Source organism: Leptosomus discolor, chromosome 14 (assembly GCF_034619465.1).
Source record: "Leptosomus discolor isolate bLepDis1 chromosome 14, bLepDis1.hap2, whole genome shotgun sequence".
NCBI classification, from domain to species: domain Eukaryota; kingdom Metazoa; phylum Chordata; class Aves; order Leptosomiformes; family Leptosomidae; genus Leptosomus; species Leptosomus discolor.
In genome coordinates this window covers 16,309,124-16,331,561 of record NC_141404.1, presented here as the reverse complement: position 1 = coordinate 16,331,561, position 22,438 = coordinate 16,309,124, and the positions used below count along the sequence as shown (strand labels likewise).

The 22,438-nt window shown below is 46.2% G+C and overlaps 1 protein-coding gene across 1 annotated transcript in view; it reads right to left on the bottom strand.

Annotated features, from left to right (window-relative positions):
* DNAAF8 (dynein axonemal assembly factor 8) overlaps nt 1–22,438 on the bottom strand; it is a 92,006-nt gene that overhangs the window by 596 nt on the left and 68,972 nt on the right. The window contains 9 exon segments of the mRNA XM_086472835.1: nt 2,584–2,611; nt 2,613–2,642; nt 6,588–6,673; nt 8,301–8,518; nt 11,027–11,147; nt 11,487–11,573; nt 12,653–12,747; nt 16,568–16,763; nt 22,072–22,241. Coding sequence (XP_086328961.1) covers nt 2,584–2,611; nt 2,613–2,642; nt 6,588–6,673; nt 8,301–8,518; nt 11,027–11,147; nt 11,487–11,573; nt 12,653–12,747; nt 16,568–16,763; nt 22,072–22,241 — 1,031 coding nt within the window.

The following is a 22,438-nucleotide window of genomic DNA, read 5'->3' as shown; positions in this document are numbered from 1 at the left end:
CTTCTATAGGACTCCAGCCCTTCTGCCTGCTGCTGAGGGGCTCAGCATCACGCCAAGAGTGGCTGGGATGCGTTTTCCCTGTGTTGTCCTGCTCCAGTCCCAGGTTTCATCTGTCTCTGCAGGGCAGGGAGATGCTGGAGAAGCCCTTGTGGCTGCTGGCAACAGCTTTCAGGGCTCCAGGCAGAGCGGAGGGATTATTTCTGCCTGCCAGGGGAGGCTTGACTGCATATCCGTCGGCTCTCGCTGAGGATCGGCTGTGCAGAGATGGTGCCGCCTCCTGCTCTGATGGGCTAATGGTGGCAGGTCAGTGACGTACTGCACTGTCACTAAGGGATGGCCACCCCGGCCTCACAATCTCATCCCAGCCACAGTGCAGAGCTGCACGTGAAGAGAAACTGCTCAGCCACTGGATGCCCCAGCCCTGAGGCTGAGCACAGCACTCCCCGACAGCGCTCTGAGGGCTGGGGAGGTTCCAGCGTGGGTACGGACTGGGTGCAGGGACATCTAGGACCACCTCACAGAGGTCCACTGGAAGTTCCACAGCCCCCAGTGATGGCACCAACAAAACGTGGCTCTGTCACTTCTGGATGTGAGCTGGTCTGCGCGTGCCCAAGATAAGCCTGCAGGGGCAGCAGCAGTGACTGTCATAACAAGGAACTTCTAAAGGATGAATTAATCTGCTCCGAAGGCAGATGTTTCAAACAGGGCAGGTGACAAGGGCTATAGAAATGCTCGCTTTTCTCAGGGACTGCAGAAGGAGGCAAGACAAGTAGCCCAAACACAGATGTCAGCACTGAAAGAGTCTGCATTTGGAAAGGTGATTTCTAGCCTATTGCCTAGTCCCAAATTCCACAGGGAGCAAGTATGAAATTCCTTTTCACTTCCACGGCTCGACTCCACCAGCAAACGCTGCAGCTCTGCTCCAACCACGAGGATTTGAGATCCACGTTCATTTGACCCTCCTGAACTTTCCCTGATATCATGTTGTTGCTCATTAGCTTTGACCCGGAAAGCCTGGCTGACATTTCATAAACTCATTAGCAAGAGATCAGAGGATCAAATGTTGTTTCTAGGGACATCCTTTGAGGTATAGTCATTCCCTGGTGAGCTTGCTCCTCACATCTCGCTCTGTGATTTCTATACCCCCCCCCGAACTTTAGAGCAAAAGGCCCATTTGAAAACAAACATTACTTGCTGCTGCGCTTCTTGCAGCCCCCGATGAGGAAGGAGCGCTGCACCCACCGCTGTCCCTGGGCTAGATTCAGGGCCTAAACTCTGAACTGCTGTGAGCAGCCCCTGCTTCCACCAGTGCCAGAGGGATTTGGTTCAGCGGCCCAGGCTGCTGGAAGCCGGGAGAAGGGCCGAGTATATTTGCTTTTTCTCTTACCACGGAAAGCTCTATAAGCCTCTTTCTGATAGGCTGATTCCCCCCAGCCGCGAAGCAGAAGGGATTTTATGTCAGCCGGAGGTCGGCAACGTCCTTTTCAAAGCAAATCAGAAGAGAGCCTGCACTTGCTGCCCTGCCACATCACTCGGCAACAGCCTGGCACCCTGGCAGCAGCCAGCGCCGTGCTCTGCCAGCCTTGCAGCTACGGCGGCGCTGCGCAGGCAGAGCTCCCCAGGCACTGCAGCGCCTACGATCCCAGCTACGCCCAGGGAGAATTTCACTGCGCCTTGGGGAAAGCTGCTGGAAACGGCAGCTGTACGAGTTTTGGGAAGTTTGGGGTAGCTTTGCCTGCGTTAAAAGCGGGAACACAGACTTCAAAGAGGCCTCTGTGCCTTTTAAGGCTCAATCTTTAGAGCAGCGGTACTGAACACAGGAGCTCTGATATGTTATATGAGGTTACAAATGCATTTCACGCTCCTCTTGGGTTTTTTTGGGAAACAAAAGGGACCCAGACGAGAGGCTTGTCCACTTGCTGCCATTGCTCATTCTCCCCACCTCCTAGTCCTAACTCTTCAGGCACTGCCTCCTCTATCCAAATCTTTTATCTGTTTTGTACTAAACTTTGATGATTACAGCCAGAATTTTGAAGGTATTTCCCAGTAGCTGCCCACGTGTCTGGAGCTTAGTATTTCCTTTCTTGTGATTAACTAGTGAGAAAATGTTCAGCTAGCCCATCCCTGGAATGGCTAATGGCTTAATTTATCCTCTTCCATTTGGATTTGGGCTTCTGAAACATAACTTCCCAAATACAGGACACGTGCCAGCTTAGCAGTAGGGCTGAATGAGCATTTCCTGTTGCTAATTTTTGACAAGTATCACAGATACCTTACAAAATGTTGATTCTTTATGATAAGTAACTGACACTGATGGAAAATATTGAATCTTTATCAAAGTCTCCAAATATTTTGATTCAAAATAGTGCCACCACTGTAATGCAGAAGGTTTGACAGGGCTTTGGCCCTACGTTCCACCATGTGCTGGGCTCTCAGTACGAGCCAAGGCTTGGGGCTGTCATGAGGCATCACCTCTGTCTCACACAAGTTAAAATCTTCTTCTAAAATTCAACCAATTTTGACAAGTTTCATCCATCGCAGGGGCACAAAGGACATATCTGTATCATAAACTTCTCTACTTGCCTGATTCTCATTTTGGGGATAAAGGAGCGTCCAGGACTGACTGCTTCTGCCAACAGACGCTGGGGGTAAAGAAAAATGGAAGTCAGTGTTACTTTGCCCTCTAAGCTGTCAGAGACTGCAGATGACCTAGCTTTGAGGAGGACTACGCTCTGTGCCAGCAGCTCTGGCCGTGTGCATCTGTTACTGAACTTCTTTACACAGATAAATCCTGGGTTTTACAAAGCTTTGTATAAATGGATTTGGATTCTTAAAATATAAGCCTTCAAACAAACAGTAATGACCTGTTGCATAATGGGGTCTCTGGGGCAGTGGGAAACACACATAAATGTAGACAGTTAGCTCTGTGCAAGGGTCAAAGATAATCCGTGTGTTTTCCCCAAACCCCAGGACTTTCTAAGCTGCCTTCAGCAGCCAGGTCTGCTTCACTAGTCCTTGTTGTGCTCTGGTCCACCTCAAGCCACACGTGAGCTGACCACAAGGCATATTTAAGAGAAATTAAAAGGTAAGATACAAGTTTTAAAACTGCCTTTTGAACTGACTCTGTGCACACTCAGAGTCTTGGGCTTGAAAGCTCTCCAGAGTCTGGAAACCACTCCCTGCCCCCATATCCAGGTATTGTGCTTGGCAACAGTTTTCCCTTCAGTGGTTTTCAACAGCTCCAAGATTTTACATCTCGTATGTTCAGTTTTTTATTTCCACACCTCTTTTCCCACCAAAGCTCCTGGAGACTTCCTATAGGGATAACATCACTCCCTGCTAACAGCAATTAACACTTGGTAAGAATGTTTCATCGGAGAGAACAACAGCCAGCTCAGTTCCCCAACTGAGGAACTTGACTTTTGTTCTGATTGCACTGTGCTGTCTAAAACCAGGAAGGCATAAGGCCCAGATGACGCTCCCATTTTCTTCTGATGCAGCTAGGGTTTCCGTGTGCTTTAGTCGAACGCTGCTTACTGAGTTCAGTACAACGTTAACTAGGTGAGTTCCTAGAGACCCTGTACAATATAGTTAGGCCCTAACAATCTTATGGGTATCTGAAAGTGCTTTTTAAAAGCTCAAATAACCATAGAGGAGTAATCACTATGAAATCAGTATCACCTATTACAGCAGCTAAATCTAGTTTGTCATGCATAAAAAGCAGAGCATGCCTTTCTTCCAGGAGCTGCTTTGAATCTCCTTGTAAATTCTTCCCTCTGCCACCCCGCAGCTAGGAAATCTGGCTGTAAAAACAAGTTATGACAGGAAAAATTCAAACGCTTTGTACTGGCAAGCCAGGCAGCCGGATGCTGACAGAACAAGAAAGGTAAGTCTCACATCATTTTTCCTTGTCTGCAGATAGGATTGTGTCGCTTCCTTCTCTGGATTCTCCCCCCAGTCCCCCTTGTTCTTAGGCTGTGCTTCAGCTTCCCCTCACCTCTTCCAAACACTTACTTCACTCTGTCCTATGATTACCCTTGGCACCCGCCCAGATTCTCCCAGATTCCTACTTTGGCTCCACTCTTGGCAGTCAATCAAACTCACAGGCTGCTTTTGTGCCCCCACCTGCATAAATTTTGTCCGTTTCTCTGTTCTTCCTGCCCTTTGGTGCAGAAATAATGCCTTCACAGACGTCCAGAGAACAGAGTGGGCACTGCTGCTGCACCAAAATCTCTACACAGTTACAAGGGTCTGCGTCTGTCTTCAAGGCAACTTTCCCGCACAGCACAGTGACTGAATGTCTCCCCTTGATCTGTCACTGCTAGAGCTGGCTTAGGAAAGCTTTAATAGGCTCTGAACTACGAGCAGTTATACTAGAAAAGCCCGCAGTGTTCCTCTCAACACCTGATTCCTCCTCCTTATCACAGCCCATCTCTGACATCATATCCCAGGCTTCCATACAGATGGCAACGTTTCTCCTCGTGGCACAAAGCCTAAGTAATGGGGCTCAGCTGTGAATCAACTCCCAGGGCCGTGAAATAATCTCTTACACGGTGGTGCTTCGGCAGTGCAGCTGAAATGCAGGCCAGAACCTGTGCAGGTATCGGAATCCCAAGCCACGGCAGCGAGAGTGAAATAAATACACAGTGATTTACTCAGTACAAGAAAGGTCACGTGGCTCCTGCTGATGGAGTCATAAGCGTAATTAACCTCAGATGTTATTTTGAAATGTTTATAAACTAGGCAGTGAAGATGTCTTAGCATGAAGTGTCCTTATGAGACACTAGTTAAGTCAGGCTGGGTTTTCAAAGATATTTGCAGAGTTGATTTTCAGCAGCATGATGGCTTAGGATACAATAAGGGTATGAGTTTACCTCTACCCGAGGATCACTGCCTCCCCTCCTCCCCATCCTCGGGCACACCTTGCTGCCCCTCCCTTCCACAAGCGTCATTGGTCGTGAAGGCAAATATTTCTTTCTGTAGAGCTGGTTTTAAATGGCTGCACGATCACTGGTGCTGGCACTGGAGTAAGAGCAGAGCGGATTCTGCCATTTGAGAGTCCCTCCTACCAGCCACGGTTCATGCACGTGTGTTTTGCAGTTGGGCAAGGAAGACCAGGGTGAGGGGGGAAAGATGCAGCTGAGACTGGCACCTATTCCTCTCGCTTCCTTCTCAGCCCCTCGGCTCGTGGTGAATGGCAGTAGGAAGCCACTGTGAGGTTTGCTCTGGGGGCGCTGCCTTGAGGCTGGCAATCTAAAACCTACCGAGTTAAGCCTTCAGAAGAGGGAAGCGCTGGGCTGCAGCTGATCTTGTTCTGCAGCACCCGTGACTCTGATGAGCAAAAGCCTGGGAAAAATACAGAGGTGGGGGATCTCACATTGGCTGCCAGCTCTGCTGACAGCCACTCTCCCAGAACTACCGTCAGCAGTGACGTCGGGGGTTCCCAACAGCTCACTTTATTCCTGTAAACCAGGGAGAGTGGGAGAAAACTCGCTAGAAAGATTTTGGATAACTTGCTCTTTGCTTTCCTTTAGTGCTGTACCTTACAGGCTGAAAGGCTTGGGATGTGGCTCTCAAGGGTGTGATTTTAAAGGAGTGGGAGCAGCATTTAAATTTTGTCATTAGCCTAAAAACATTTTTGAAAAGTTACCGATGAAATTTTCTTCCAACTGTTCTTCCCAGGTGTGGCCTTGTGACTGAGCACCGTGACATTTCATCAAAGTACAAGAACTCCAAGGTGTCTACCGATGTTAGACTGGATCCCTTGATGCTTGTAAACTCCAGCATCCTTGAATTCCCTATTCCTGTCCCATTGACAGGGTTATCTGGAAGTCCTCCAGATGGTACAGCCAAAGTCACGACAGTCTTATCAGCGTGGCTGCTGGACTGCCATAGACTGAGTGTATCAGAAAAAAAGACTCTCTTGGCTCCCTTTCCTGGAGTAAACCATGTGCATGAACTGTACGTCGCTTTGCCAAATACCAGCCCCGGTGCGAGGAAACTTTCCCCCTGGGGAACGGTGGGTTAATTGGCCTGATAATCACTCTATTTCACTAATCAGTCCCTGTAGAGGGGTTTTGTTTATTTTACTAGGCTTTTACATCCTCCACCCAGCATTTCTGGTGATTTATTTAAAAGGCTAATTTTTGATTTTGCTCTCTGGCGTTTAAGTATTTTTTTTTCATAGCAAACATAGAATCTGCTAAGATAGTTCTCCTAGGAATTTTATTGATTCAGCAGGTCTATTCCCAATGTGAGCCCTTATTTGAGAGAATCCCCTGTATTCATGGAACCATCCTGCCAAGCCTCACAGATGCCCCAAGACCTTAACAAACCCCACAACTCGGTATTTAAAGTCCCGAGGATAGGACACATGACTTTGAAACTGGGGAACATTCTGAGGTATTGACCCATTAACAGCAACCTAACGTAGGAAGAACGGGTTGCCTTTGAGTGGCACCTGACCTCATGGGAGTCTCAACTGGAAGGGAATTACAGAGAAGAAAGGCAGCTGCCCTCCTTCGGATCACAAGCTCTCCAGCAGGGGGTTGAGGCAGTGCTGCTAAAGCAACATTGTCCTCGCTTACCTGTCCAGCAGGGAGCTGAAGCAAATGACCGCATTGTCTCGCTGTGCTGCTAGCACCAGACACAAACCACCCGTTAGGAGGGAACACTACAAGAGAGGGTAGAGCAGAGCTTTGGTGTTGCTCTCCACTTAAATAAGTCTGTAAGCCTTGCTGATGAACTGCTGACAGCACAGATAACTGTTTGTGTGCTCTGTGAGGGGATGAAAGTCACAAAGCAACAGACCCTTTCAAATGGAAAGAGTATCATGTCTGAACTGTTAGTTCTCCTGCTCCTGCATAGTATTATTCCTGTTCACTTCTCTCAGAGTGAAAATAAGCAGGTTACTTAGGTGTGTTATTCAGTCCCTAAGTCTGCTGGAAGCAGGAATACAGAGATAACGGTAAATGTTGAGATGTTGTAGCAGAAACACTTATCACTTGAAGGAGCCCATCTACCTTCTGGCGAGGGAAAGCAAATGCTGTCATGTTCACCTTTGGCTCAGCAGCGCCAGACCCTTCTGGAAACGTGCCAGCTCTGCCCAGAGTCATTCATCTCTGACAGGAGGAAGTGCTTCCATCGCCAGGAGAGCAGGGCTGCTGCCACAGCTCTCCTTCCCACACGCTGATTCGCTTTGTCCTTTCTAGAGAGCTGTGCACATTCCTGTGTGCAGAGGGATGGCATCCTCAGGGGAACCGCAGGAGAAGAAAGTAGTGCTTAGACTAATTGGATGCTAGATGTAATTGCTATTCTATACAGATGAACTTCAAAGGGATGCTGTCAGTTTAAAAAAAAAATCACACCCTGAAAATATCTTACCTGTTCTTATTACGGATAACACCTACGACTCATAACTGAAAGGCTGGAAGCACCAATGTTTGTTTGTCTGTATTTTTTCAGAGGGGTTGCTGGGTGTCTCTGTCAGCCCTTTGTTTATTGTAACTTCCAGCATAAGTAGTTTCCCCCTTGTTCACTTCGAACTCCTGACAGCACTTTCTTGCACTTTCTACCTTACTGCTTTGCCCCAGGAAGGTTCCTGAAATGGGGGGCTTCTCCTACGGCAAGCGCAAAGAGAAAACCAGTCTGAGTCAGATACTCTGCTGATGCAAAGCAACGTATTTGCTCACCCCAGAAGCACATCTCATGCTTCAGCCCTGTGAGCACTCGCTCAAACCCCACGCTGGACTGCGGCTTCAGCTGTCAGCACCAACTAAACAAGAAGCAAAATGAAATCTCTGCCTAGGACTCCAGGGCATGGTCCCAAACCTGGAAGGGTTATGGAGCATTGCAGCAGAGGATTAATGGGATGTGATTAGAAAAAGGGAAACTGTATTTGTATGGAACAACGAGCCAGGATGCAAGAGCAGGACATGAGAACAGCAGCTGCGTGCCGACAGGCGAACGGACTGAAACGGTTAACGGGGACGTGCCGTTCACACTAAGGACGGGTTCACAGGCAGTGATGTCAAGGTGGGGTGTCAGCAAGCTCGCAGTGATGTCAAGGTGAGGTGTCAGCGAGCTCGCGGAGATACAGGAACACACGGCAGGGACTAGCTAGCAAGGCACATTGCCCGTGTTACTTACCAGCGGTATTAGAGCTCAGATGCAGTGCTGTGCTAATAGTGCTACCAAAGCAGGTTTGCTGAGAGCTAGCCTGGATATCTCAGCACAGCATGGCATCCAAAGGCTGCTCTTTTGTGCAAAGGAAGCAAAGCACAACTCCAGCTGTTTCATACCTTTGCTGCAACGCTGCACTTTGCCCTGCTCAGCGTCTCAGAGATGCAGTGAGCTTGTGGCGCGTCCAGGACAGTGAGGCGTACTCCAGTCACTGTGAAATCTTTGCCAATAAGCTCATCAAGCAGTGCGACATAAGGTGGGTGCTCTGAACCCCGAAGGATTATCCCAGGCAATATGAGGCAAGTGGGTTGGCAGAGGTTATCAAGCAACTGCCAGTCTGATGGGAAAAGATCAAAACACAACAGATGCTTGTTTTATGTCTAGCCCCCACAACTGTTAGCCCTCTAAGTAATTCTTCCGTGCCACAGACAAGTAATTGGAAGATCAGAGGCACTCAGGCGTTGTTACATCATTTGGGATGCTCACAGATGCGGTTGCTCACCCTGAACTGTCAAACTGCTGTATGCCTACGTGGACGTATCTGGAGATCACAAGGCAGCAGTAGTGACCCCATTTCAGGAGTCAGACAAGGACAACTGCTGGTTTGCTACAGGAGATACTATTCCACTTAATTTCTTCCAAGCAAAGAAAGCTGTTAATTCAGCTGCTTTTATAATCCAAAATGTAATTCTGAGCTGCATACATAAGACTTAATGTATTTCGTATTTTCTTCATGATAAATCTGTCTGCCCATTAGGCAGCAGCTTTGTGATAATTATTTGCTGAAAGGAGAAATTTCTTTGTGTGCAAGAGCTACCTCTAGTGTTCAAGATGAGACCATAAAGTGAATGATGGGTCTGTCTTGCTGGAGGCACTTACTATACTGTGCCTGACAGTTCAGGGATCACGTGTACTTGCTTTTCCAGGGCAGTAACTCTTTGAAATACATTTTCTGAGACACAAACACATCAGGCTGTACACTGTTTTCCTTTTTACTCTGCTTAGACATCTTCAAAGCAAAGAGATCCTCATGCAGCAGGAAAAGAGGGGCACATATTTTGAGATTTGCTCCCAACACTGGGCTGTACGTACAAAGCTTGCAGAATACCTGTCCTCTCTACACAACAAGCGATTTTAATTTATTTCATTTTCTGTAATCTCTTCTAAAAATCAGGAAGTGCCTCAGTCACAGCAGACCTGTGCTACAGGCCTGGTCCTTGCCCATTATGCAGTAAGCTGGTGGGGGAAATACGCTGTCTGTCGGTGTTTTGTGCTCTGAACACAGCCTGAGCTGACATACCCCCCCAGAAACACAACGATGTGATCACATCTCTGCAGCTACCCAGATGAAAAGGTCAGACAGCTACATGCAGAACAGCCTGGTCATCTCAAAAAAGCGGCTGTAAAATACACACAGTTGCCAAGCTGTTTTCATATCAAGGCTTGGGAATGTCCATAATGTTGTGAGACAAGCCTCACCCCTCACTGCAGGCACCAGTTAAGTCTTAAACCTTCATGTAGTCAGTCTCTTACGTGTTAGCAAGCAATGTGAGAAAAGGAGCTTGCCTGAGGATTTGTGTAGGGCATAGCCCAAAGCCAACATAAGACAGTGGAAAGAATTCATTGACAATTACCTTGCAGAAATCCTCCTTCAGAGACCCCTACACAAAAGTGACTTCGCCTACCAAGCAGCTGCGCTGTCATTAAGGCAAAGGCCTTGACTTACCACCATCATCCTTGCACTTCTACGTGTGCCATCTCACGTACCTGCTGGTATGGGGTCAGTGCCCCAAAATCCTGCATCAGTAAGGGTTTAAGGTGGGATGTGACGGTCTGTAATTCTGTAGCATTTTTATCATACTCTTATGCCAGTCCACAACAATCTTGTGGTTTTACTGCTGGGATTAACAACTGCAGCAATCGGGTGTAGCACAAGAATATTTTCTCAGCTGCCCACCTTCCTGCTTGCCAGTCACATCAGAACCCAAGCTACAGGAATGAGAATGACTCAGTTCCAAACAAGTCTGCTCCCCAGTGAACACCACAGGGATGCTTTACCTGGTCGCTACTTGTTTATAAAGGCTTAGGATCCATCCACAGTATCCCAACATGGAAGCATCCCCGCATGTTAGTTGCATCTCCCGACATAAACGGTGCTGCATCGCAGCCTGTGTTGTACATACACCTATCAAGTAAAATCAACAGAAAAGGCCCAGAGAACTGCAGGCATCTGAGGGAACTGACAGGCTTGCTAAAGCTTCAGCTTCACATCAAAGTCAGGCCAGCGATAACTGGAAGTCATTTGGAGCTGGCAACTGTTCAGCAGCTAGTGGGAACTGAATGAGATCTCAGTCCAGTTCCTGAGAGTTAGATGTCCACCCTGCCAAACCATTCCCTGCAGAAATTGTTATTTATCTACTCACAGAACAAAACGTCTCACAATTGCCCATCCCTACAGTGTCTTGGCCTCTCCCGTGGCGGGCTTTGCATGGACGCGCAAACCACCGCGGCCAAGCTGGGGTTGAAACGCGTTGTAAAAGTTCGGCAGCGTGCACCGCTGCTTACCCTAGCTGTGTCGACAGGGCTTGTTCTTCTGCTGGTGATAAGGTCAGCACTTCTGAACAGCCCTATATTTAAACCCATGAAAGCACTGGCAGTGCAAAGGCCTGGCATGTAAACAGCTAAATGGCTGGACTCCACTGGAGCCATTCTTTACAGCTCAGAGTTGTCTCTCCCTTCTGAAAGGACATCAATACCAAGTCCTGCTGCCACCAGATGGTTTGTCTTGCTGTCCAATTAATCAATAACAGTCTCAATCTACAACAAGAGCTATGCATTTCCTTACCAAGACTGCGTGGTTGCTCAGAACTCAGTAACTTGGGTTGCTCTCCTGTTTCACATTTTATGATCTGGCGCTGCTTGTTGATCTCCAAACCAACTATGGGGTCACGTTTCAGGTTACAGATCTGCAGGAGGGAACGGAGGGAGAGAGAGGCAAGTCATGTGAACACCTTTACCTAATCAGGAAGGACAACACTACTTAAGTACTGATTCAGGCAAGCTGTGAAGCTTTTGTCGGTGTTGTGTACTTCTGCAACTGCCAGATGAGAAAACACCTGCTTGTCTAGAGATACAAGAACATTTTGCATGCATTCTGTTTTTACTGGGGCTTGATTCAGTACGGCATCTCATCATCCTTTTAAAGGTCCTGTACCAAGACATCTTTCTAAGGTCTCTGCTCCCAGCTTTTCAAGGCCAGAAACTCAAGGACTGTGAGAGTCTGACACCTTTATCCAGTGCCAGACTGGTGTGAAGCGGCTCCCTTCTGTCTCTGAATGAACTGGCACATCCACGTGTCCCAGCACAGCACAGTCATGATGCTCAGGACTGAGCTGCAGGGGGAGAGCATCCGCATTAGTGAAGCATGTTACAGATGCAGCTGGCTGCTTCCCGTTCCAGAGCTAATCTTGGACTAACTCAGCTGGGTCACCTCTGTGCCAGGTGGACACAGCAAGGCTCAGAAACATCCATCCCTTCATTGGGCGTAACCCAATCATTTTGAACTCTGGTTTTGAGAAGAAAATGATCGGAGTAGAAATGACACACAAAACCAGCTGAACAGGAAAGGCTTATTGCTTCATTTTAGCCATTGGCAAGTTACAGTGGTTTGAATCAGAGACCAGCAGCGTGACGGGCCAGACGAGCAGGAGTGGGCCGCACCAGTACGGGTAGGCTTCTCGGCACTGCCTACAACACAAGCTGAGAGGCAAGAGTTTGAGTCTTTACGCCTCTATCTGCGAGCAGGGGAGGATGCAGCACCCAGCACCTCTCTAAACTGCCTGTACTCTATAGCCTGAGATGTCTTACATGAGACAGCCCCACCCTTTTCACTGCTGCGCACCGGCACCTCTGCTGGCACGGTGCAAGGGACAACACCCTTGTCACCCAAATAGGGTGGTGCTCCACACCCACCATGAGTGTGTGGATGTACACAGACTCTGTGGGAGACATTCGGCAACCAGCGGGTTACATTATCAGCAGTCCCACTGCATCTCCATTCCTGAACGCTACGTGAGGAAAGCTGGTAAAAAACCAGCCTCTGGGCTGACTGTGTCTTAGCAATCATGGATGATGATGCTATCCCTCCTCGTGACCTGCTTCCAAAGCAATGTTGACTCTATCTGGGAACTTTGCTTCTCAAGTACGAGCCCTGGGCCCTCCTGAATTTACAGCACAGGTTATTGAACAAACATATCTGAAAAAGCACTTTTCCACCGAGTCTGTCTGGGTCAATACAAAGTTAGCACATTGTGGGAGGAACATCCACAGGAGAAGGAAAGCTCAGCAGCTGGTGAAACACAGCAAAAAAAGCATTATGTAAAGCATAATAGGAAAGAAGTCATGGGGTAGCAGGGCCAAAGCGACTGCTCTGACACAGCAGGATACTTCTCAGGAAAGGGCAGAATCCTACCTCTTCCTCCTCTAATGTCTGACACTCGGTGCAGCACAGCCCTTCTGGGAAAAACAGCTTCATATCCTGGACAGCTATTTGATAGGATTTGGAGGCTGAGAGATAAATACAATGATAAGATTCTCTCAGGCCATGAATTAAACATTCTCTAGACTCACACTCATCTTTCCGAGAGATTGATGATGTGCAACTTACTGAAGTAATTGCTTTAAAGGCCAGCTGTTCTGTACAGTAATAGCAAACATTTAAAACCATTATATTTAGAATAGTTCCATTGCCTTCTTGGTATTTTGATTCTGTCCTATTATCCCTGAGGTGATGCTTCATGTAAACAAGACTCCTCCATCCTAACAGTGCAGTCAAGGGAATCATGTTAAGGAGCCTGTGAAACTCTTCCATACCAGCTCCAATTCACCACTGTTGTTCCCTGGCTTCTGGATCACATCAGGCTGGGCTTACTGAATGTGAAGGAGCTACTGCTTAGTAAAACAAATGTGCTTAGTAACAATAATGCAAGTCCCAAATATGCTGTGAGCTCTGATTTACAAGAGAGATCAGAATTAGCACAAGACATTGCTGATAGCAGCATATTTTTCCGTTCACCTGTGGTCAAGAAAGGTAAATTGAGACTGGAACAGGTACACAGAAATAATGTGAGGATCATGGAAGGAATGGAAAAATCATCTGAAGAGTTAAAGCTAAAAGGCCTTGGCTTGTTTGAGCCAACATGACACAAAGCTGAGAAGGAATCTGAATTCTGATAAACACATCAGGGTAGAAAAGGTCAGAGAAGAAAAAAGAACTACTTAAAATTAAAGTACAGGTATTGGCACAAGAACAAATGAATACAAACTGTGTACAACTATATTTAGATTTGAAAATGTAAGATTTCTAGCTATCAGAGCACTGAAGTTCTGTAACAACCATTGAATTGAGGTGGATGCTTATGAAAGGAATGCATGCTGGGGTTGTCTGTGAGAGAATTAACTGAACTCAGTGACTTGAGAGGTCCCTCCAGGCTTAGCATGGGAATATTTTCCTATAAAGCAAGTGTTACAAAGCACTACTCAGAATGTTTTGAGATTTGTGGGTGGGAAATGTTAGAGAAGTAAAAGCTATTTCTATGTAACTGGAGTTCAGATAGATTGTCAATGTGCTGGCATAGATCCATACTCCTGGGATACAAATACACAAAACACAAATATCCTCTGAAATATTACCACCTTTGCAACTACCCATTCAAAGAATCATGTCTTACTGCTCTTAGAGCACTCAGCCCTGTTTGAACTTCATAATTCTAGGTATTGTACAGCCAGAGTCCTTAACACAGTAGCTTACAATCCTAAGATTGCCTAAGTCACCAGCACATAAGTTGTGCTGGATCCTTTACACACCTCTATGTCAAATCTTCCTTGTTTAAATCATTGGTGCCATTACAGAGGACACAAATGCTCCCAAAGCTAGCAACATTTTACTCTCACTTTACTCAAGGTTTAAGACTGTCTAAGATGCATGTGTAAGAGCTCTTTGGGTTCAAGAAAAAGCACTATACAATGGCTCCATAAGACCCAGAAGAGATGACAGGAGTGCAGGTTTACCTCTGCAGCTGAGCCTCAGACTATTAAAACTGCCTTACTTGGTTCAATGGTATCACTGGAACCTGGTCTTCACCTTACTTGAATTTCCCCAGGCACTTCAGGAGGAAACGCACAGCTGGAGCTCGTTCTACTTCAGCAAGATGGCACTAACTGGAGATCTTCCTCAGCCGGAGCAAAACGGAGAAAGCTTAGTACTCCCTCCTAGGAAAGGACGCTCGTCCTTCCACAGTCCCCCAAATGATTCCTCAGGCAGCGATTAAGCTCTTCCTGCTTAACTTGTAGGTAAATGTTCACCCTCATTGGAGGACAAGCACTTGGAGGTACAAGGGGTTATGAACACTCCTTTCCTTACAGACAGACACCTCCCTGGTATAGCAGCTGGATTGGACTCTCGAGTCAGAGTTATTGAGTACATTAACTACAGCAGCATCCATTTTTCTTGAATGTGTGCGAGGATGGCTTTGTGAGCCAGCCGTATAGCTGGCTCCAGCATAATGCACTGTCTGGTCTCAGAGAGCAGATGGTGGCCAGCTCGTGCGGCTCTGTGCTCAGCCCAGTCTTAGAGGGGAGCAGGGATCTGAAGGGAATCCCTAGGCAGACACCTGAGGGTTTCTCTAACACAGGGAGCTCTCTGTGACTCCCAATGAAAGACAGGATGAGACTCAGCCTCTATTGCTAATATAAACTACTCTTTAACTGAGTTATTCTAGGGATGCTTTAGCTGTAGCACAGGTACCTTAAGCTGTGAGTGATGAGTTCTTACTCTCAAGGAAACCTAGATATTAGGAAGAAATTCTTCACTGTGAGGGTGGTGAGGCACTGGAGCAGGTTGCCCAGAGAAGCTGTGGCTGCCCCATTATTGGAAGTGTTCAAGGCCAGGCTGGATGGGGCTTGGAGCAAACAAGTCTAGTGGAAAGTGTCCCTGCCCATGGCAGGGGGGCTGGAACTGGATGATCTTTGAGGTCCCTTCTGACCCAAACCATTCTGTGATTCTAGATACAAAATTCACTAATCTTAAGAGCAAGAGAAGCAGGAGCTGATAGTGGAAAAGTATTGGCTGAAGAGCCCTGACCATTTATTCTGTGTAGGTAGACCCTGCTCTTCAGTCACTCCCATGAATGAGATCCTGTGAGTAAAAGATCTCTCTCTCGGTCTCATCTTGGTTCCAACGATTATGATTGTATCTGATAAAAATAAAGGTTCTACATCAAGGGGTTGATTCTCTTCCCCAAGTTGTACATGGTGGCTACTTCATTCCCTACCAGTTCTCCTCAAAAGACTCCTTGATATGGACAAAAAGAGGGAGTGATTTGACAGTACAGAATACAATAGAAAGAGCCAAATAATCCAGTGGATCTTGACAGGGAAGTTCTTCTGGAACCCGAAGGCATACGTTGCCTGCTAGCTCACCTGTGTCTACAAAAACTATTGTTTTTATTAGTTTTTATTCCTTTATCTACATATAGCACAATCAGTACCACACTGTTCACGAGCAGTAAACTAATGATGCCTTAATTCCTTACGAATTTTTGAATTACACCCTTCCCTCCCTGCAGCAACAGCCCAGGCCCCCTCCAGCAATACCCTTGGTTCTGTATAGGCCACTCTCTCCAGCAATACTTCCCATTTTCCCATCACTTTACTCACGCTCCTAGCCTTCTCCCATTCCACCCACCCAACACTGCAACCTTCTAGTTTCCTCCCTGCTGGCAGATGAGCCGTGACTGGTGCAGCACACTGAGGATGCTGACTAGCTGGTGTGCCTCTGCTGATGTGCCAGCTGGCAAGAGCCTCTCTGAATGGAAAACAGCTGAGTTACCTGCTTTCCTCAGTGAGATCAAATTTTGATCATGTCATTAACGTTTTGAGGTGTTACAGGAACTCAGTATCTTGGAGTCTTTTATCCCTTTGTGAAATCTGGTTGCAGTTGGCCAATGGGTTACGAAGTTCTCAGGAGTGGACTCACAAGCAGAGGGAAGACAGATGGGTTCTTGGGGATAAATACAAAATAACCAAGCTAAAAGTACAAAATGACCAAGCAGTGAAGAGATCAAAGGAAATCTGTTCTGATGGAAGACAGATCTAGGGCTGCTCTGGGAAAAAATATTTTTTACTGTATCTTCTGGGAGAATATTTCATAGCTTGAGACATACTCAGCTCAGCCACCAAGAAAACAATGAAAGATTTCTAGGGAATACTGGTCTCTGCTGCATGCCAAGGCTAGATCTGTACTGACAACGCAGGAGGTAACAGTACATCATACATTTTTTTCCATTGGTGTTCTAAGCCTTTGGACTTCCCTTTTACAAAAGCCTACCATAAAATCCATTTTGGACTGTGCTGATGTCATACTGAGCCCTCCAGAAGAATGGATCTAGTGCTTGGGCTAGCTCAGTATCCTCTGGTCCCAGTAAATCTATCAGCTTCTTCACAGCATTTGGCCTCTGAAGACACAGCACGAGAGCCGTGCCCAAGGTAAGGTAGGTACAATGAGCTTCTAAAACAGCAGGATCCTGAAAAGAAATAATAGAGATGGAACAGATTATAATAAGCAGTGCTGGTGGGTGCTGGGTACATCCCAGCTTTCCTTTGGCTAGATCCATCCCTGTTTGAAGCAAGCAGATCTGCCATTATTCCTCACTTTTGCTCTTCTTTGTAATACACATGCTAGTGGTCTCTACAGGCAGAGCTTCCAGAGTACAGACCATGGCCACCAAGGCAGCATTTGTTGTGACACCTACCAGATAACAGGGGATCTAGTTCCCACCTGGAGTCCACACAGAGCTAAAGAAAATGTGAAGCACTAAGCTTAAGCCATAGCACCTTGTGGTTTTAGTCCCCGTGGTCATAGGTCAGCCAATGGTAGTTTTTACGCGTACAAACAACGTTAGCAGGAATTTCCTAAAATCTTCTAAAAAAAAGGAAACAAAATCCTATTTCTAAAAGACAGAAAAGCCTTGTGCTGTGACTTGTTCTGCATACCTGTACATTTTCAGGGGGTAAGGACAAAACCAAATTGCTATTCTGCAGTTTAGTTGTCTACTGCTGAACCTCCGATCTACACAACACCCTTTTCACTTTACCTTCAGTGTGACATATGGGTAGGGTGGAAGCAATGGACAACAGCAATATCAACAGGGTCCGAAATGCTCTGGGATATGGAGCCACATTTAATTCTTTGGCTGACATAAAATGTTTGATTTACAAATACCAGAACTTTTATTTTTTAATTCACAAAAGGAAGGACCCCCTCACCCACCCTGCTGCTAGAGCCACTTCTCCAAAAGAGTGGTAGAATTTCATACACTAGTTAGGATCAGGACAGAAATTGTGAGCTTAAGACAAGGAGGCTCAGAACCGGGCACTAGCTGGGTGCTGAAAGAAAACAGTTCACCCTCCTGGCTTTGCCGCTGATGCATTGTGCTCCACGACAAGTTTCTCTACCTTTGCTTCTTTGCCAAGTGTGGTCAGTTCAGCCTGTGACCACTCCTGAGCGGAGGTGTTCCTCTTGCAGCTGTGCAGGTCACAACACCCTGGGATCTCTATTTTAACTATGGATGAATGGTCATGATAACTAGCAACCACTACACCAGCGACAAGAGTCTGATTTGTAGGCTGGAGACACACATAATGATCGAGAAGCCCAGGGAAAGGTAGCAAGTGCCGGGGACAGAAGGCTACCAAGGGGCAGCAGAGCACTCACAGGCTTGCTGACTATTTTAATTAAGCCGAACCTTGGCAAGCCAGGCTCGTTGCTGAGGTCTCCACCAAGCGTGAGGTCAGGGTGCTCACAGCAGCTGCAGGCTGCCTCCTCCTGCCCCCTTCACCTCACTGAAGTGGCAGGAGCACCCAGCTCTGCCTCCCTGCGCTCCACAATGCGGCAGCACCCGCGCCGCAGAGGAGCTCCAGGCCAGCGCTGCGTGTCCTGCACAGCTTAGGAGCAGCAGCATTTTCAGCTCGCTGGCTGAACCAAGCCATGGCTCTTCACTTTTTTCAGTTTTTGAGGACATGAAAACAAGGGAGGAAGACACCATTTGATTCAGCTGAATCGCGTCATTCAGCCCCCTGAAGGTTTTAATTCCTCCATTTTTTAATCTTCTAAAAGCACCGGAATATGGCAATTCTCTAGATAAAACATTTCAAAAAGAAAATCACATCATTTCATTTAAAAATATGGAGATAAAATACTTCAAGGCCTCTTCTGCTTTTCTATCATTTGAAACCATTCACTGACTTCGACCCAAATCTTCTCTCACTCACATTCCTCCTAAATGGCATTTCTAAGAAGTAGGCTATAAACTGAAAACTATTGGCTCAATCCTGATATTCTCCCCTGTATTTAAAAATGCAGAATGATCCATGACAAAGCCCCCTTATTTGTAAATGGGTTAGTTACGTAAGGGATTTGATACAAGTTGTGATATTTGCCAATCCTCCCACTGCACAGAAATACAGGGCAAAGGCAACCCTGGGATGCCAGTCACATCGCACGGCTGTGCATGTGAAATGTACAGCGAGGTTTCACAGGCTCTCCTGTGATGAGAGCGCTCTGTTTGGATGATGAAGAGTTTCAGCATGTCACAGTATCCTGCAAAGTTTTGACATTCATTCAGCTCTGTATAATACAAAATAAACCCTTTTTGCTTGAAAATTTTTGTTAGTTTTAAAAAATAGGTATATAATGCACTTTTCTAAGGGTCTTCTCTTTGGGAGAGGAAAAACAGAATTTCATGCAAACTTTCAGAAGGACTGGATATAACATAATTCATCCATGTCAGAAACACGTGCAAAAGAAAATGTTCAAAGACACAGCTTCTGTTAAATAGACCATAATAAATGAAATTATTTTGTTCCAGAGCTTCTAAGCAGTGCTTTTAGATCTACATAACAAAATTATTTTGTCTCTGTTTCCTGTCTTTCAGTTGTTCCCCAGCAAACGTGCAGGCTTTGGGTTAAAGAGGACATTGTTTCTAATTGCTGATGACAGTGTCAGGGAGTCAAGGTGACTTCTTTCCTTCTGACAGATCCCCACATCCGCTCTAGACTCCGCCAGCCAAACGACACCTTTCTCGACATCCTGCCTCCACACCGTCCTCGAACCGCGTCCTTGCCGACACCCACGCAGCTGCGGCGAGCCGGCCCGCGGGCAGCTGACTTCAATTCAGCGAGCGGTTCTGTTGATGCACAGGGAGAGGAAGTTCCAGCTGCGCGCTGGCTCTGAAGGACTAACGGGATTAAAAGGCAGCAAAATTCACCTTCTGCCTCTACCGGTAGAATCACAAGATAGGACTGGAGGGAATCCGCCAAGTGATTGAGTCCAGTGACCTGCTGCTGCAGGCAATCATATCGGGTAATCCCCAGCAGAATGATCAGGTCCCACTGTAAAAGCGAGCTTTCTAGCTAGCAGCCAAACCCGTGAATCTCTGCAGAACTGGATCTGCTGGATGAGGGCAGAAAGGAGACACGGCCTCCACAGGCAGAACTCCCCCTTCTCACAGTCTGAACACGATCAGGTCATGCTGGGAGCTGAGACAACGATGTCAGCTCTATTTACCTGACCTTCATTTCTTTTAATTATTATTAAACTTCAGACAAAATGTATTAACGTGGCTCCTGTGATTAGATAACCTCAGCAAATGGCAGACCAGTCCATTATTTATCATATGCCAAAGGCCAAAAGCTATGTAGAAGCTGAATGTTAGTATTTAAGTTGAAAAAGCAATGATGTGTCTGAAATCACGTTGCTGAGGGTATTTGTCAATGTGCATGTAAATAACATGGAAGGAAGAAGATGCTAGGTAGTCTTGCTACCGGCAAATAAAACCCAAATCTACTACAAGTACTATGTACACAAAACAAACTGGCACATCACAGAGCACGCGAGAGTTTTCTTGAGATTTTTGGAGGTGAATTTTGGATCAGGCTCCAGGTGAAGAGGAGATAAAAAGCCCTGGACAGAATTTCTAGAGGGGTCAGACACACTGGCTCCATGTTCTTCAACAGGAGGTACTAAATTTCAGCAATTTGCCCCCATATTACAAGCCCCATTTTAAAAACAGCACTGTACCCTGTTGTCCGTCAACTGAAAAACAAAGAGATCGACAATGAACTTCACTCCAATTCAAATGCTTTATATGAAATTCAGCTGTGAAAAACAGTTCTGCCCCCACCAGCTGCCATTGTAACACTTACAAGCCAGATTTTCAAAATAACCCTGAAACATGCTGAGGCTTTTTGAAAATCTACCTACTTATCTTGGGAGCTCAGCCTTTTTCAGCCCTCATGAGTGAAAGACTTTCAGATGTGTTTTAAAAATGAGGAGGAGTCCCTGTACAGCAGAAAGCATTTCCTACTGCCCATTCCCCCTTGCCAAAGGCAGGCTATTATCTCTGCTTTCTCCCTTTCAAAACCTGCTTTTTTTTCCCCATGAACAAACACCCAATAATCTGTAATTTTTAAACTGTTAGTCACCAGCTCTTCAAGGAAACTAAATCAATGCTCAACAGCTGCTCTAGTGTGTTAGAGAACTCCAAAATCAAGAGAAAATTTTCATGAAACAACCTCTCTTCAAATTTACCCTGCATATATCTGCATTGCTTCCTGAGGTAGACAGTTGGATTTTTAAAAGTGTTTTTTTTTCAGATGATCAGTTAAGTATTTTTTGTATTAAGCTGTATGATTAAAAGCCATATTAGAAAGCACTTCCTCATCAACTCTAACAGCCACTACGTCCCTCTCACCAGTGGTCTGTAAATATTTAAAAATCAAATGCTTGTGCTCCATTGCTTTGCTATCATGCAGAAGGTACTAATTGTTCCTGATTCACGGTTATGTTGTAGAACTGTCCTGGCATGTTCTTGTCATCTTCTGGAAGACTTTATTATGAATTTCTACAAGAGAGTGTTATAAACTCTCCCAATTTATCCCAAGAGCAATACCAATTATAAAGGCTTGTTTTCTGTAAAAATTGGTTAAAGGACTTCATGAAAGCAAAGAAATTCTTTCCCCAAAGGGGAAAAAAGCCCAGCCCTAACTCCTCTAAAACACTCAGCTTCCAGTTTCCTGGCTTTCACGGTATCTTTACACTCATCTCGGGATATTTCAGGTCAGGAAAAAAATAATTTCTAACGCTATACAAGATCAGAAACACAAATCTATTTTTAGCTAACAAAAAGCTGGAACAGCCCAAGTTTTAAGAACCCTCTTTATTGTCTATTAGACATTAGAAGTGACAGTAACTCAGTTTCCTCGCTCTGCAGGTCATTTTTACAGGCTCCTGAACACACGCTCCCGGAACATAGATTCTGCTGTCTGTGTAATGTAAGGTAAGGTAACAGGGCTCCAGAGGTACAGATCCTCTGGCAGCGCAATGAATGTTTCCCAGCTCCCAGGCTGAAACACATGGGAGGCAAAGCAGGCCCACGTGCAGGGTGTGGTGTGCTCCTCAGATGTGTCCTACCTGGAGTGACCTTGGGGAAGCAAGAGGGGGCACCTGGCTTGCAGTTAGAAAGTCAACAGTGCAGGTTAGCAACTGAACAGGCTCCTGTGAGGGCTGTATTGCCTCTATCTGCCAAACTTTTGTTTGAGAGAAACCAGGTCTGCTGCTTTATGGCATGGGATAAAAGAATCCGTCAGCACATCAGCTCGCTTTGTGCCTGAGAGTACAGATCTGATTGTTCTATATAGTTCCCTTCTAACAACAACTCTGAAATCCCGGATGGGAATTCTGTTTTTTTTTCAGGAACGGATTATTCACTAGCTCACATGTTTCCCCACTCTAAACCTAAGCGTAGCCACAGCCCCGCCAGCTTCCTAACAAACCTGTTTCACTTCAGAAGAAAGGAGTCCTAAGGCAATGTCTGGTTCCAAGTTTACGTGTTTCATCCCAACCACAATGAATTTTTCTAGGTCTAGTTTTTGGAGGATCCTTGCAAGACTGTGGCTCCAGACACCAGGTTTGATCAGCAGCACCGTGCAAAGCATCTGGGCTCCTGTAACAAAGCACACTAGTGAAACCCAAAGCTGCTCCTAAAAACAGAGGTAAAACACACGGCAGTATTTGTTTACTTGCCTGGCCAGACATCTGTAGAAGAGGGCTATCTAAAAGCTGGCGAGAAGTTCATAAAAATTTGAACAAAACAAGTCCATAAAAAACCCTGTGCATATAGGATTTTTGTGGGGGTTTTTT